Source organism: Homalodisca vitripennis, unplaced genomic scaffold, assembly GCF_021130785.1.
Source record: "Homalodisca vitripennis isolate AUS2020 unplaced genomic scaffold, UT_GWSS_2.1 ScUCBcl_2739;HRSCAF=7798, whole genome shotgun sequence".
Lineage (NCBI taxonomy): Eukaryota > Metazoa > Arthropoda > Insecta > Hemiptera > Cicadellidae > Homalodisca > Homalodisca vitripennis.
Genome location: NW_025778858.1, coordinates 18,079 through 33,130, shown reverse-complemented (window position 1 = coordinate 33,130; position 15,052 = coordinate 18,079). Strand labels below are relative to the sequence as shown.

Genomic DNA, 15,052 nt, shown 5'->3' with positions numbered 1-15,052 from the left:
TTGGGCGATTACCGTATTTGTAAATTTAATGTTTGTTTAAAGATTGTATTAAACATAACTTAAATAGGTAATTTCAATATAAAACAAGTCGAGAGTTGCTGTGTTTTAGCCAACATAATAACAGAATTCCAATGTTTACACAAGAAAAAGCGGTAAAATAAGCGAAAATTACAAGTTATGTTTAATCACAGAGTTCAACGGTTCTTGGTTAATATTAGAAGTCATGTGTATAAAACATGACAGAAACTATGGTTTTCGATCGAATTGCAATTGACGTATTTTTTTTTTTTTTTTTTTTTTTTTTTATTGTAAACTCAGTGTTTGTTTGAAAAATAAATAAATAAACAGAAAATTATACAATTTTACAGTGAAATCGGACTATGTTTAAAAAAGAAAAAAGGAATTGAAAAAATAAAATTCCTGGAATAAAATATTTATGACGAGCACAAAGTCATAAATTTGGTATTTTCGATAGAAAATATAGTCGAGAGCGACTTGAAACAACCAGGTTTACATCGGTTTTACAACAATAAGCGGTAAAATAAGCGAAAACGAAAGAGTTATTGGTGGCCTTTAGAAAGGCCGTTTGTGCGGAGCGGGCTCGCTCGTTGCGGGGCGCTGGCCTGCCGGCCGGGCTTACTTGGAGCTGGTGTACTTGGTCACGGCCTTGGTACCCTCGCTCACGGCGTGCTTGGCCAACTCGCCGGGCAACAGGAGCCTGACGGCGGTCTGGATCTCCCGCGACGTGATGGTCGACCGCTTGTTGTAGTGGGCCAGGCGGGAAGCTTCGGCGGCTATGCGCTCGAATATGTCGTTCACGAAGCTGTTCATGATGGACATGGCCTTGCTGGAGACGCCGGTGTCGGGGTGGACCTGTTTCAGCACCTTGTAGATGTAGATGGCATAACTCTCCTTCCTCCTGCGCTTCTTCTTCTTGTCGCCCTTGGTGATGTTCTTCTGGGCCTTGCCGGCCTTCTTGACGGCTTTTCCGCTCGCTTTCGGTGGCATCCTGAGTCGCTGGTTTGTACCGGGAGTATAGGCCAAAATTCTAAAAAAGGCTCTAAGCTGGATATCTGGCGTCGCGCGAGCGCGACCAATAGGGTGGCAGCTCGAACGCGATTGGCCGCGCTCGCGCGACGCCCGGATTCGAGGTAACCCCGAATTTCAGGCCACGGCTTCTATCTGTATCCCCGCAACCGAGTACAGCGCAACATGTCAGGACGAGGCAAAGGCGGTAAAGTGAAGGGAAAGGCAAAGTCCCGCTCGTCCAGGGCCGGTCTTCAGTTCCCGGTCGGCAGGATCCACCGTCTGCTCCGCAAGGGCAACTACGCCGAGCGAGTGGGTGCCGGAGCTCCGGTCTACCTGGCCGCCGTCATGGAGTATCTCGCCGCCGAGGTTCTCGAGTTGGCCGGTAACGCGGCCCGTGACAACAAGAAGACCAGGATCATTCCCCGTCACCTTCAGCTGGCCATCAGGAATGACGAGGAGCTGAACAAGCTCCTGTCCGGTGTCACCATCGCCCAGGGAGGTGTACTGCCCAACATCCAGGCCGTGCTCCTGCCCAAGAAGACCGAGAAGAAGGCCTAAGTCGCCCGCCAACGCGCGACACAAAGCCGCCCGCCCGGCTCCCACAAACGGCCTTTTTAAAGGCCACCACAATATCACTCGTTTTCACAGTTTTACGACTTTAATAATCCTATTTCTCACTCTTGTCGTATATTTCCGACATGTATCTAGTAATTACTATGCTAATTATTAGTAAAACTGTCATTATATACCATCACAAATTACATAAAAATTTAATAATGTACACGAATATATAACACTTTTTGCGACCAATTGATGTTATCGAATAATAACAGTTTATTCAAATACTAAACAGTGTGCGTCAATTTATATCTATTTATAACTAATTACTGGTCTTCAAAAATATATATATTTATTTATATTAATAATTAACACATTTTAACTGTACACTTTAGTTAGTTGTTTTCACTCTAATTAACCGTATAAAATAAAATATCACTTCTCTTTATTGTCTATTATACAATCTTAACTTAAAATTCACCGTCTTTGTCATTTTAAAATTAGTTTTAAACACGAAATCTAAACCTTTTCTCTCTAATTTAGTCGTTTTACAGCATATTTCTGTGGCTAGAAAACCAATCACTTGTACATTGATTTATTATTAAACTTTTTCTTATTTTGTTACAGTAATCGTTTACATTATCATCAATTTTATTTGCAAATATCATTTATATTTATATATTAATCCTACTTACTACAGCGAATTCACTGTGTTTACAAATTACAACTGTTTGCTATTGTTCTTTCGGTATTATTATAAAGAGCAGATTGATTTTCTATTCTTTTCCTGTATTACGAACTTCTCACAAACCTCCGACCGCGCGATTTTCACTGGAACTATGTTAACAGTTCAGTTAACAGTGTAGTATTGTTTATATATTATAGCAAAACACAACAATGATTCAGTTTACAATAATTATTATTTTATATTCAAAGTGTGATATAAATTCCAAATGTCGCATAGAATAGTAAGTTGATAGATAAATTTTGTTAATTACAAGCACTGTCAACCCCACATATTGCGATATTCACTGGAATATGTTAACAGTTTACATTTAGTTTGTAGTCATAGTGATTTGCAACAAATAAAAATCACTTATTCAGTTATAAATATACTTTATACGTGTATAGTTCAATAATTTTAAAGGTCGTTTAGTAAATTTGAAAAATAGAAGAATCAGCGAATATTCGGTGATTGTAACGAAGTAAATATGTAAATTTGCTGTTATCCACGCTAATTAAATTTAACGTAATTAGTTGTAAACGGATAAAAACGTGGATTAAATATCAGTGATAAACGCGCGCCGCTTGATCTGGGCTTGGAGTTTGCAAGCTCGAGTAAATTTTTTTTCTAAAAGAGCAAGCAGCGCGAAGCGCTGCGCAGCGGGCAAGCATCGCGTGATCTGACCCATTCTGAAAATTTTGTTAAATTCAGAATAGTAGGCTATATTGTTTTAAAACATGTTTCATTACTAATTTTTTTTTATTTTTCGTACGGAAATTAATAAACTCGTAAACTTAATCTAATAAACGTAATCTAACTTGTATAAATTAAAATAGAGAATGCGGGGACATACTGGAAAATACCCATTTTAAACTTAAAATACACTGACTTGGATCACATTACAGTGGTATGAATCAAGCAATCGCAATCAGGTTCGCTAGACCGAGCAGATTTACACTTGTTAACAGACACCTCTCTGGCGCTACAGCTACAGGACTCGGATCTGCAGTATATCCAGTCACCTGTCTGTTTTATATGTATTTTCTACGTTATTACTTTTATTATTTTCAAATTTACAACCTGTCCAGGTATCGACAATTGTAAGTAAACCGTCGGTGACAACTCAATTTCACCGTAGTAACTAGAAACCGGGAGAATTATCAATGTTAACGGATACGTACACTCTGATTGGTCGAATAGTGACCGACCAATCAAGTCAAGCCACCTCCTACCTATATAAGCGTGTGTTAACAGTTCACTCTATATATTCTATCTCCACGCACATGCGCACTGTACACTAGATGACTTTATCACACGATTTCACCTGTTAAATACCGTTTTAAAACTAAAAAAAACGGTATTTAACGTGTATCTTGTTGTAATCTAAATCGACCTGTACTTAAAACTAGTGGTATTTCGATAAAATATAAATTTTCAAGTGTAACTTTCGGCTCTTATATTGAATTGTATAAAACATTACGAATACTATGAATAACGAACGATCAGATCAATTGGGCGATTACCGTATTTGTAAATTTAATGTTTGTTTAAAGATTGTATTTAAACATAACTTAAATAGGTAATTTCAATATAAAACAAGTCGAGAGTTGCTTGTTTTAGCCAACATAATAACAGAATTCCAATGTTTACACAACTAAAAGCGGTAAAAATAAGCGAAAATTACAAGTTATGTTTAATCAGAGTTCAACGGTTCTTGGTTAATATTAGAAGTCATGTGTATAAAACATGACAGAAACTATGGTTTTCGATCGAATTGCAATTGACGTATTTTTTTTTTTTTTTTTTTTTTTTTTTATTGTAAACTCAGTGTTTGTTTGAGAAAAAAAAAAAAAAAAAAAAAAAAAATTAAAATAAATAAACAGAAAATTATACAATTTTACAGTGAAATCGGACTATGTTTAAAAAGAAAAAAGGAATTGAAAAAATAAAAAAATTCCTGGAATAAAATATTTATGACGAGCACAAAGTCATAAATTTGGTATTTTCGATAGAAAATATAGTCGAGAGCGACTTGAAACAACCAGGTTTACATCGGTTTTACAACAATAAGCGGTAAAATAAGCGAAAACGAAAGAGTTATTGGTGGCCTTTAGAAAGGCCGTTTGTGCGGAGCGGGCTCGCTCGTTGCGGGGCGCTGGCCTGCCGGCCGGCCGGCTTACTTGGAGCTGGTGTACTTGGTCACGGCCTTGGTACCCTCGCTCACGGCGTGCTTGGCCAACTCGCCGGGCAACAGGAGCCTGACGGCGGTCTGGATCTCCCGCGACGTGATGGTCGACCGCTTGTTGTAGTGGGCCAGGCGGGAAGCTTCGGCGGCTATGCGCTCGAATATGTCGTTCACGAAGCTGTTCATGATGGACATGGCCTTGCTGGAGACGCCGGTGTCGGGGTGGACCTGTTTCAGCACCTTGTAGATGTAGATGGCATAACTCTCCTTCCTCCTGCGCTTCTTCTTCTTGTCGCCCTTGGTGATGTTCTTCTGGGCCTTGCCGGCCTTCTTGACGGCTTTTCCGCTCGCTTTCGGTGGCATCCTGAGTCGCTGGTTTGTACGCCGGGAGTATAGGCCAAAATTCTAAAAAAGGCTCTAAGCTGGATATCTGGCGTCGCGCGAGCGCGACCAATAGGGTGGCAGCTCGAACGCGATTGGCCGCGCTCGCGCGACGCCCGGATTCGAGGTAACCCCGAATTTCAGGCCACGGCTTCTATCACTCTCGTCTCACCCGCCGTACTGCTCGGACGTGCCGCGCTTTCGCTCCGCTCAGTTTGTGCCTTGTTTGTGGTTTACTCACAGTGTTGTTTAAAATTGTGCCTATTTCCTAGTGACACCATGTGTTAGTGTGGCGCTGTGCTGTTTTTGGATTAACCATTCATCGCTGCCCTGCTATTTGTGAGTTCTAACATTAGTACTTTACAAACTAACAATTTTTCCCAACTATTATATTTATTTTAGACTTTTGTTCTGCCCTTAACTATTCCCTTTTATAAGGAGAAGTTTAGTGTTTGTCCCACATGGAACTCTGTCGGAACTAAATCCTATTTGCACACTATAAACAATTATCAAATAGTGTTACTAAACTTGTTATTTACGTAGTGTAATAACACCAGACTTGCCTTTTGGCGGAACGCAACGTGTTTATTTATCATTCTCATTAATTAACATATTTATTATTGTAGTCTTGTTATTAATACACATATGAATTGTTAACAATGTTAGCTAAGTTTTTTGTACAGTGTAGTAGTTTGTAAGATAACCAATACACCAACTGTAAGTGTGCAAAACATTCTTGGTCGCCACGTGGTCCGGAGCCAGCGGAAGCTAACGGTACTTGTAACGGTACTCCCGCCCGCCCGCCCAACAACCGATCAATACTCGGCGCCTACACGCGCCGCTGCCCTGCCTGTGTGTTAGTTTAGTAAACTTGTTTTACAAATATCTCAACACAGTGAAACAGTTTGCCTGCATCCGAGACATTAGCCGAAATTAATCATGGACTAAATAATTTCCTAAATGCAGCAAGAAACTCTATTATCATAACATAATTGTTAATATAGAATTGTAATTATTATTAATATTATATTATTATAGTGTAATAGCATAGGACTTGTCCTTTGGCGAAGCGCCTCGTGTTTACTTATTGATATTCTTTATTTATTTATTACTCTTAATACTCAACATATTATATTATAGTATTCTAGTAATTTTATTCCGCTTAAGAAATGTTAACAGTGATGTTAAGTTTTGTGTATATACAATAGTTTGTAAGATCAACCATTATAACTGTTAGGTATTATATCAATTGTTAGTGTGTAAGCATTCTTGGTCGCCACGTGGTCCGTAGCTAGCGGAAGCTAACGGTACTTGTGGCGGGGCTCCCGCCCGCCCACCCACCCACCCACCGATCAATAATCAGCGCCTACCAACACCGCTGCCCTGCCTGGCGGGACTAACTACACTACTCCGAGATGGAAGTAGAACCCCACCCCAGTGAAGACGCGCCGGCCACCTCCGATCCGCACAACGGTGAAGACGAGCAATGGCAGGCCGTGCACACCAGGAAGAGAGGGAGACGCGCCTCAAACGCCTCCAGCTCATCAAACGCCTGCACATTTCCACAGGCACGAGAACCTGCTGTCGGCGAGCGCCGCAAACAAAGGATCCCTCCTTTAGTTGTCCAAGGCGTAACCGCGTGGACGCCGCTATTTCGCCGGCTAAGGGACGCTGGCTGCCAATTTGAAGCTAAATATGTAGGCACCCGCCTACATATCCTGTGCTCCAGCGAGCTATGCTTCAGGACCGCGCAGAGGGAACTGCTGGACTCCAAGCTGTCCTTCCACACCTTCAGTCTACGAGAGGAGCAGGAACTGAAGACAGTTGTCAGGGGGCTGCCTGCCTGGACCGCCACTGAGGACATTGCAGATGAGCTCCGCGACCTAGGTTTCACTCCAACCCACGTCGCTCCACTCCAGCGCCGTGACCAGGCTGGTCGCCACCAAACGAATAGTTTCTACATTCGTTTCAAGAAGACTGGCAGCTGGACTCAGATCTGGCAGCTGACTCAACTGTTGGGCGTCAGAATCACTGTGAGCCAATTCGCGCCAAGACAAGGACTGCCGCAGTGTTTCAACTGCCAACAATTTAACCACAGTTCCAGGAACTGTCACCTACCAGCACGCTGCGTCAGGTGTGGAGGAGGCCATGAGGTCAAGTCCTGCACGCTGCCTAAGGAGAACCGGTGCAAATGTGCCAACTGTGGAGGCGACCACCCTGCGAGCTACAGGGGCTGCGCGGCGCACAAACGCGCCCTGGGCGCGCTACACCGCCGAGAGGCACCACAACGCCAACAGAGAGGTCCAGCTCCACGCCCGACCGCAGGAAAACCGCAGATCCGCCCTACAAACCACATCGCAGGCCGTAGGTACGCGGATGTGCTAGCCAGCCCGCGGCTCCGCCCTGACACGCCGGCACCTCAAAACCGAGGCAATGCAGCACCCGAATCTCGGGCAGAGCCATCAATCCCCGCCGCACAGAGCTCAACTGCCGCCAATCCCCCCCAAGCTACTGCAGCTCCTGAAGCCCCAGCTGCACCTGCAGCCCCAGCTGCACCTACAGCACCCCTGGATATGGCCATCCCCCAAGCTCCCAAACCGCAGAGGAGGAGAAATAGAGGTCGTTCCGGCCGCCGTAAGCCATCAAGCAGCCGTGTAAACCGCGATGAAGAGGAGAAGGCCGAAGAGGCAGAAGAGCGGACAAGGGAAACCCAGCCTGCACCTGCAGATAGACACCACACTGCATACCAACCTACTCAACGGAGCAGCACTGCTGATGAGACACCTAATCAGCCGGGATACTTGTCCCACGCGGCAGTGTTCAAGTGGATATCGACATTAGTCACAATCGTGACCGACACCAGCAAAACACCCAATGAGCTGCTTGCAGCCATTCTTGTCTCATTCCAGGAACTCCTGGTCCATGGATAGACACTTAAGACTGGTTGTCTGGAATGCGAATGGAGTGATGTCCCGAAAAAATGAACTCCACTTGTTTGCCACCGACCACGACGTGGATGTGCTGCTCCTAACGGAAACACACCTTCAGCCCGGCTCTGTGTTCAACGTTCCAGGCTACCAAACATACCGGACGGACAGGCCACCGCGTGGAAGAAGAAACCCTGGCGGAGGCACTGCCATCCTGGTCCACCGGAGAGTTGTACACAGACCCATCACCGTCGCCACTACCGACCTCGAGTCCACAGGAATAGCGGTGAATGCAAGTGGAGCCGAGATATACATCTTCTCTGCTTACTGCGCTCCGAACGCAGTGCTTCGCCCGGCTGAGCTAGACGCCCTGTTTGGCTATGGAGACTCTGTCATCATTGGCGGGGACTTAAATGCCAAGCACGCGTCGTGGCACAGCAGAAGGCCAAACACCAAGGGACGACGCCTTCGAGACTACGTGGATCAGCGGGAGGATACGCAGGTGGTAGCACCTGTAGACCCCACGTATTACCCACCGCGACTCAACGCCCTCCCTGACGTGCTGGACCTCTTCCTGTTCAAGGAACTCCAACATCAGGTGGACTTAAGCGTAGCCAACGACCTGTCATCTGACCACCTACCCGTACTGGCGACAATAGCCACATCCCCAGTCTCGAAAACTCCACCCACTGGCTTGTCAGTTAGGACGGACTGGGAACGCTACAGTGGCCTCCTGAGCGAACGACTCCAGCCCCCACCCCCAGCAGCGACGCCCAACGAGCTTGACGTCTATGTTTCAGAATTGCACACCGCAATCTCGGACAGCTTGGTGGAAGCGTCTCGACCTGGTCGCCCCCCGCACACCAGATCAGCACTGCCTGCCATCATCCGAGCCGCGGTGGACAAACGAAGACGCCTGCGACGCATCTGGCAACTAACCCGGCAGCCAGTTGCTAAACGAGCCTTCAACGCCCAGTGTAACATCGTCAAGCGCATGCTGTTCGACTACAGGACCGAGACGTGGAACTCCTATCTCTCTGGCCTGGAGTTGGAGGACGGCAGTGCTTGGAAAACGGCGAAGATCTTGCGCAGCGAGAAACCGACAAACCAGCCCCTCCACGGACAGCGAGGCCTGGCCTATTCCGCCATGGACAAAGCAGAGGCCTTTGCTGACACCATGGAGGAACAGTTCAGGCCTAACGCAGACATCTACAATGAGGACCACTGCGAGCACGTGGAGGAAACTCTTGAACACTTCTTTAGTATGGAGCCTGAGGAGGAGCTGGAGCAGTTCACCCTGGAGGAAGTACAGGCGTTCATCAAAAAATCCAAACCGAGGAAAGCTCCCGGACTGGATAGAATTGGTAACAGAGCCCTACTCGCTGCCCCTGCATCACTGCTGAATTGCCTGGTTAGTATGTTCAACAGCGCCGTCCGACTGCATCACTTCCCGGCTAGCTGGAAGGTGGCCAAAGTCATTCTCATTCCCAAACCTGGAAAATCCCGCCTGTTCCCACAGAACTTCCGCCCCATATCACTCCTCCCCACTATCTCTAAGCTCTTCGAGAAGCTTCTCCTTTCCAGATTAGTTCCCTACCTAAATGACTTCATCCGGCCAGAACAGTTCGGATTCAGGAGAGATCATTCGACGACTCAACAACTAGTTCGCGTTGTGAACATGCTGGCTGACAACATGAACTACAACCTGTGCTCAGTTGCAGTATTTCTAGATGTCAGCAGAGCGTTTGACAGAGTATGGCACGAGGGGCTCCTGTACAAACTTGCAGATTCACCAGTTCCCCCCACCATGGTACATCTCCTCCGCTCCTACCTCACAGGAAGGACCTTCCGCATCGCCGTGGACGGCGAACTTTCTACAGAAAGGACGATCGAGGCGGGCGTGCCACAGGGCAGCGTACTAGGACCAGTGCTTTATCTCGTTTACACCAACGACATGCCACTGGTACCTAGGGTAACGTTGTCCTTGTACGCAGACGACGCCATGTTCCTCTGCAGGAGCTTTCAGCCGACACGAGCCGCTGACGTCATGCAGCAGCAGATGGACCTTCTCTCTCCGTGGCTGGAAAAGTGGCGCATTTCCATCAACACTGAGAAGAGTTCAGCTGTCTGCTTCAGAAAGCGTAGGAAAATGCCGAAGAGACTCCCGCCACCCGTGACTCTGGATGACGATCCAATTGCATGGAAACCCCATGCCAAATACCTAGGAGTTATTCTTGACTCTAAACTAAATTTCGGACCCCACGCTAAGAAAAAAGCCGAGGAGGCGAAGAAAATTGCTGGGTCAATAGGCCCACTAACAAACCGTCGCTCGCCCCTCCCTATGAGCGTCAAGACCACAATTTTTTTCGCTGTGGTTAGATCGGTTATGATGTATGCCTCCACAGCTTGGTGGACCAACTGCAGCCGATCTAACCGCAAGTCACTTCAGACCATACAAAACAAGGCCCTCCGATCTATCACCCGGCAACCATGGTTTGTGCGGAACGAAACCATAAGGAAATCCCTAGAAGTCCCGACGTTGGAGGTGTTTGCGAGAGCATCGGCTGAGAAGTTCTTCCAGACAGCTGCAGCGTCGAATCATCAACATATAGCTGCAATCACAGCGCCGTACGATGGTCCGGACGACTACAGGCGGCGCCCCATCACCATCCTGGACGACCCACCGTAGCAAATTCATCTACAGGAGAGAGCCTGCGATCCCAACTTGTGACGCAGTTGTTAAAATTCAATATTTTTCTTTTAAATTATTAATTTGTTTTCGTAACAGTGATTCCTAATTAGGCGACTCTATAAAAAATTTTAAGTTTCAGCGCTTCATTCTACAGCCAGTGAACCTAGAGTTCAGGTGCTGTACGGCCACGAAGGACGTGGCAGCAGAGTGGTTTAGTGCGGTAAGAATCCCACATAACCGGGACGCCGGTACCTTTTGAAGGTTCCCTCTGCTTAACAAAAAAAAAAAAAAAAAAAAAAAACGGCTTCTATCTGTATCCCCGCAACCGAGTACAGCGCAACATGTCAGGACGAGGCAAAGGCGGTAAAGTGAAGGGAAAGGCAAAGTCCCGCTCGTCCAGGGCCGGTCTTCAGTTCCCGGTCGGCAGGATCCACCGTCTGCTCCGCAAGGGCAACTACGCCGAGCGAGTGGGTGCCGGAGCTCCGGTCTACCTGGCCGCCGTCATGGAGTATCTCGCCGCCGAGGTTCTCGAGTTGGCCGGTAACGCGGCCCGTGACAACAAGAAGACCAGGATCATTCCCCGTCACCTTCAGCTGGCCATCAGGAATGACGAGGAGCTGAACAAGCTCCTGTCCGGTGTCACCATCGCCCAGGGAGGTGTACTGCCAAACATCCAGGCCGTGCTCCTGCCCAAGAAGACCGAGAAGAAGGCCTAAGTCGCCCGCCAACGCGCGACACAAAGCCGCCCGGCTCCACAAACCTAGCTACCAGGGCACTGACCCGCAAACTTACATAAGGCAAGTGCCTAATCGGCAGACGCCTTAAAAGAAGTGGGGGATCCAACCCCCCCACAGTCCACAATCTGCCTGCCTGCCTGCCAGTTACTACGGTGAAATAGAGTTGTCACCGACGGTTTACTTACAATTGTCGATACCTGGACAGGTTGTAAATTTGAAAATAAAAAGGAATAACGTAGAAAATACATATAAAACAGACAGGTGAGTGGATATACTGCAGATCCGAGTCCTGTAGCTGTAGCGCCAGAGAGTTGTCTGTTAACAAGTGTAAATCTGCTCGGTCTAGCGAACCTGATTGCGATTGCTTGATTCATACCACTGTAATGTGATCCAAGTCAGTGTATTTTAAGTTTAAAATGGGTATTTTCCAGTGTGTCCCCGCATTCTCTATTTTAATTTATATAAGTTAGATTACGTTTATTAGATTAAGTTTACGAGTTTATTAATTTCCGTACGAAAAAAAAAAAAAAACACACACACAAATTAGTAATGAAACATGTTTAAAACAATATAGCCTACTATTCTGAATTTAACAAAATTTTCAGAATGGGTCAGATCACGCGATGCTTGCCCGCTGCGCAGCGCTTCGCGCTGCTTGCTCTTTTAGAAAAAAAATTTACTCGAGCTTGCAAACTCCAAGCCCAGATCAAGCGGCGCGCGTTTATCACTGATATTTAATCCACGTTTTTATCCGTTTACAACTAATTACGTTAAATTTAATTAGCGTGGATAACAGCAAATTTACATATTTACTTCGTTACAATCACCGAATATTCGCTGATTCTTCTATTTTTCAAATTTACTAAACGACCTTTAAAATTATTGAACTATACACGTATAAAGTATATTTATAACTGAATAAGTGATTTTTATTTGTTGCAAATCACTATGACTACAAACTAAATGTAAACTGTTAACATATTCCAGTGAATATCGCAATATGTGGGGTTGACAGTGCTTGTAATTAACAAAATTTATCTATCAAATTACTATTCTATGCGACATTTGGAATTTATATCACACTTTGAATATAAAATAATAATTATTGTAAACTGAATCATTGTTGTGTTTTGCTATAATATATAAACAATACTACACTGTTAACTGAACTGTTAACATAGTTCCAGTGAAAATCGCGCGGTCGGAGGTTGACAGAAGTTCGTAATACAGGAAAAGAATAGAAAATCAATCTGCTCTTTATAATAATACCGAAAGAACAATAGCAAACAGTTGTAATTTGTAAACACAGTGAATTCGCTGTAGTAAGTAGGATTAATATATAAATATAAATGATATTTGCAAATAAAATTGATGATAATGTAAACGATTACTGTAACAAAATAAAAGAAAAAGTTTGTAATAAATCAATGTACAAGTGATTGGTTTTCTAGCCACAGAAATATGCTGTTTTAAAACGACTAAATTAGAGAGAAAAGGTTTAGATTTCGTGTTTAAAACTAATTTTAAAATGACAAAGACGGTGAATTTAAGTTAAGATTGTATAATAGACAATAAAGAGAAGTGATATTTTATTTTATACGGTTAATTAGAGTGAAAACAACTAACTAAAGTGTACAGTTAAATGTGTTAATTATTAATATAAATAAATATATATATATATATATATATATATATATATATATATATTTTGAAGACCAGTAATTAGTTATAAATAGATATAAATTGACGCACACTGTTTAGTATTTGAATAAACTGTTATTATTCGATAACATCAATCAATTGGCAAAAAGTGTTATATATTCGTGTACATTATTAAATTTTTATGTAATTTGTGATGGTATATAATGACAGTTTTACTAATAATTAGCATAGTAATTACTAGATACATGTCGGAAATATACGACAAGAGTGAGAAATAGGATTATTAAAGTCGTAAACTGTGAAAACGAGTGATATTGTGGTGGCCTTTAAAAAGGCCGTTTGTGGGAGCCGGGCGGGCGGCTTTGTGTCGCGCGTTGGCGGGCGACTTAGGCCTTCTTCTCGGTCTTCTTGGGCAGGAGCACGGCCTGGATGTTTGGCAGTACACCTCCCTGGGCGATGGTGACACCGGACAGGAGCTTGTTCAGCTCCTCGTCATTCCTGATGGCCAGCTGAAGGTGACGGGGAATGATCCTGGTCTTCTTGTTGTCACGGGCCGCGTTACCGGCCAACTCGAGAACCTCGGCGGCGAGATACTCCATGACGGCGGCCAGGTAGACCGGAGCTCCGGCACCCACTCGCTCGGCGTAGTTGCCCTTGCGGAGCAGACGGTGGATCCTGCCGACCGGGAACTGAAGACCGGCCCTGGACGAGCGGGACTTTGCCTTTCCCTTCACTTTACCGCCTTTGCCTCGTCCTGACATGTTGCGCTGTACTCGGTTGCGGGGATACAGATAGAAGCCGTTTTTTTTTTTTTTTTTTTTTTTTTGTTAAGCAGAGGGAACCTTCAAAAGGTACCGGCGTCCCGGTTATGTGGGATTCTTACCGCACTAAACCACTCTGCTGCCACGTCCTTCGTGGCCGTACAGCACCTGAACTCTAGGTTCACTGGCTGTAGAATGAAGCGCTGAAACTTAAAATTTTTTATAGAGTCGCCTAATTAGAAATCACTGTTACGAAAACAAATTAATAATTTAAAAGAAAAATATTGAATTTTAACAACTGCGTCTCAAGTTGGGATCGCAGGCTCTCTCCTGTAGATGAATTTGCTACGGTGGGTCGTCCAGGATGGTGATGGGGCGCCGCCTGTAGTCGTCCGGACCGTCGTACGGCGCTGTGATTGCAGCAATATGTTGATGATCCGACGCTGCTGCTGTCTCGAAGAACTTGACGGCTGATGTTCTCGCGAACACTTCTAACGTTGGCACTTCTAGGGATTTCCTTATGGTTTCATTCCGTACAAACCATGGTTGCCGGGTGATGGCTCGGAGGGCCTTATTTTGGATGGTCTGGAGTGACTTGCGGTTAGATCGGCTGCAGTTGGTCCACCAAGCTGTGGAGGCATACATCATGACCGATCTAACCACAGCGAAGAAAATTGTGGTCTTGACGCTCATAGGGAGGGACGAGCGGCGGTTTATTAGGGGGCCTATTGACCCAGCAATTTTCTTCGCCTCCTCGGCTTTTTTCTTAGCGTGGGGTCCGAAATTTAATTTTGAGTCTAGAATAACTCCTAGGTATTTGGCATGGGGTTTCCATTCAATTGGATCGTCATCCAGAGTCACGGGTGGCGGGAGTCTCTTCGGCATTCTTCTTCGCTTTCTGAAGCAGACAGCTGAACTCTTCTCAGTGTTGATGGAAATGCGCCACTTTTCCAGCCACGGAGAGAGAAGGTCCATCTGCTGCTGCATGACGTCAGCGGCTCGTGTCGGCTGAAAGCTCCTGCAGAGGAACATGGCGTCGTCTGCGTACAAGGACAGCGTTACCCTAGGTACCAGTGGCATGTCGTTGGTGTAAACGAGATAAAGCACTGGTCCTAGTACGCTGCCCTGTGGCACGCCCGCCTCGATCGTCCTTTCTGTAGAAAGTTCGCCGTCCACGGCGATGCGGAAGGTCCTTCCTGTGAGGTAGGAGCGGAGGAGATGTACCATGGTGGGGGGAACTGGTGAATCTGCAAGTTTGTACAGGAGCCCCTCGTGCCATACTCTGTCAAACGCTCTGCTGACATCTAGAAATACTGCAACTGAGCACAGGTTGTAGTTCATGTTGTCAGCCAGCATGTTCACAACGCGAACTAGTTGTTGAGTCGTCGAATGATCT

General features: G+C 45.4%; 5 protein-coding genes across 5 annotated transcripts; 2 read left to right on the top strand and 3 right to left on the bottom strand.

Moving 5' to 3' along the window:
• Positions 1 to 636: 636 nt before the first annotated feature.
• Positions 637 to 1,047, bottom strand: LOC124372198 (histone H2B). Its single transcript, XM_046830566.1, has one exon. It carries the CDS (start codon positions 1,006 to 1,008, stop codon positions 637 to 639), a length of 372 nt encoding a protein of 123 aa, XP_046686522.1. The 5' UTR covers positions 1,009 to 1,047.
• Positions 1,048 to 1,171: 124 nt separating this feature from the next.
• LOC124372197 (histone H2A) lies at positions 1,172 to 1,653 on the top strand. Its single transcript, XM_046830565.1, has one exon. The coding sequence runs from the start codon at positions 1,213 to 1,215 to the stop codon at positions 1,585 to 1,587; it is 375 nt and encodes a 124-aa protein (XP_046686521.1). The 5' UTR covers positions 1,172 to 1,212; the 3' UTR covers positions 1,588 to 1,653.
• A 2,801-nt stretch (positions 1,654 to 4,454) lies between these two features.
• Positions 4,455 to 4,873, bottom strand: LOC124372205 (histone H2B). The gene has a single exon (XM_046830572.1). The coding sequence runs from the start codon at positions 4,857 to 4,859 to the stop codon at positions 4,488 to 4,490; it is 372 nt and encodes a 123-aa protein (XP_046686528.1). The 5' UTR covers positions 4,860 to 4,873; the 3' UTR covers positions 4,455 to 4,487.
• A 5,924-nt stretch (positions 4,874 to 10,797) lies between these two features.
• LOC124372210 (histone H2A) lies at positions 10,798 to 11,250 on the top strand. Its single transcript, XM_046830577.1, has one exon. It carries the CDS (start codon positions 10,838 to 10,840, stop codon positions 11,210 to 11,212), a length of 375 nt encoding a protein of 124 aa, XP_046686533.1. The 5' UTR covers positions 10,798 to 10,837; the 3' UTR covers positions 11,213 to 11,250.
• A 1,962-nt stretch (positions 11,251 to 13,212) lies between these two features.
• Positions 13,213 to 13,698, bottom strand: LOC124372211 (histone H2A). The gene has a single exon (XM_046830578.1). It carries the CDS (start codon positions 13,654 to 13,656, stop codon positions 13,282 to 13,284), a length of 375 nt encoding a protein of 124 aa, XP_046686534.1. The 5' UTR covers positions 13,657 to 13,698; the 3' UTR covers positions 13,213 to 13,281.
• Between the last annotated feature and the right edge of the window lie 1,354 nt (positions 13,699 to 15,052).

Coding starts and splice junctions, on each gene's coding strand:
- LOC124372210 (XM_046830577.1), top strand. CDS start 10,838: ATGTCAGGACGAGGCAAAGGCGGTAAAGTGAAGGGAAAGGCAAAGTCC.
- LOC124372198 (XM_046830566.1), bottom strand. CDS start 1,008: ATGCCACCGAAAGCGAGCGGAAAAGCCGTCAAGAAGGCCGGCAAGGCC.
- LOC124372205 (XM_046830572.1), bottom strand. CDS start 4,859: ATGCCACCGAAAGCGAGCGGAAAAGCCGTCAAGAAGGCCGGCAAGGCC.
- LOC124372211 (XM_046830578.1), bottom strand. CDS start 13,656: ATGTCAGGACGAGGCAAAGGCGGTAAAGTGAAGGGAAAGGCAAAGTCC.
- LOC124372197 (XM_046830565.1), top strand. CDS start 1,213: ATGTCAGGACGAGGCAAAGGCGGTAAAGTGAAGGGAAAGGCAAAGTCC.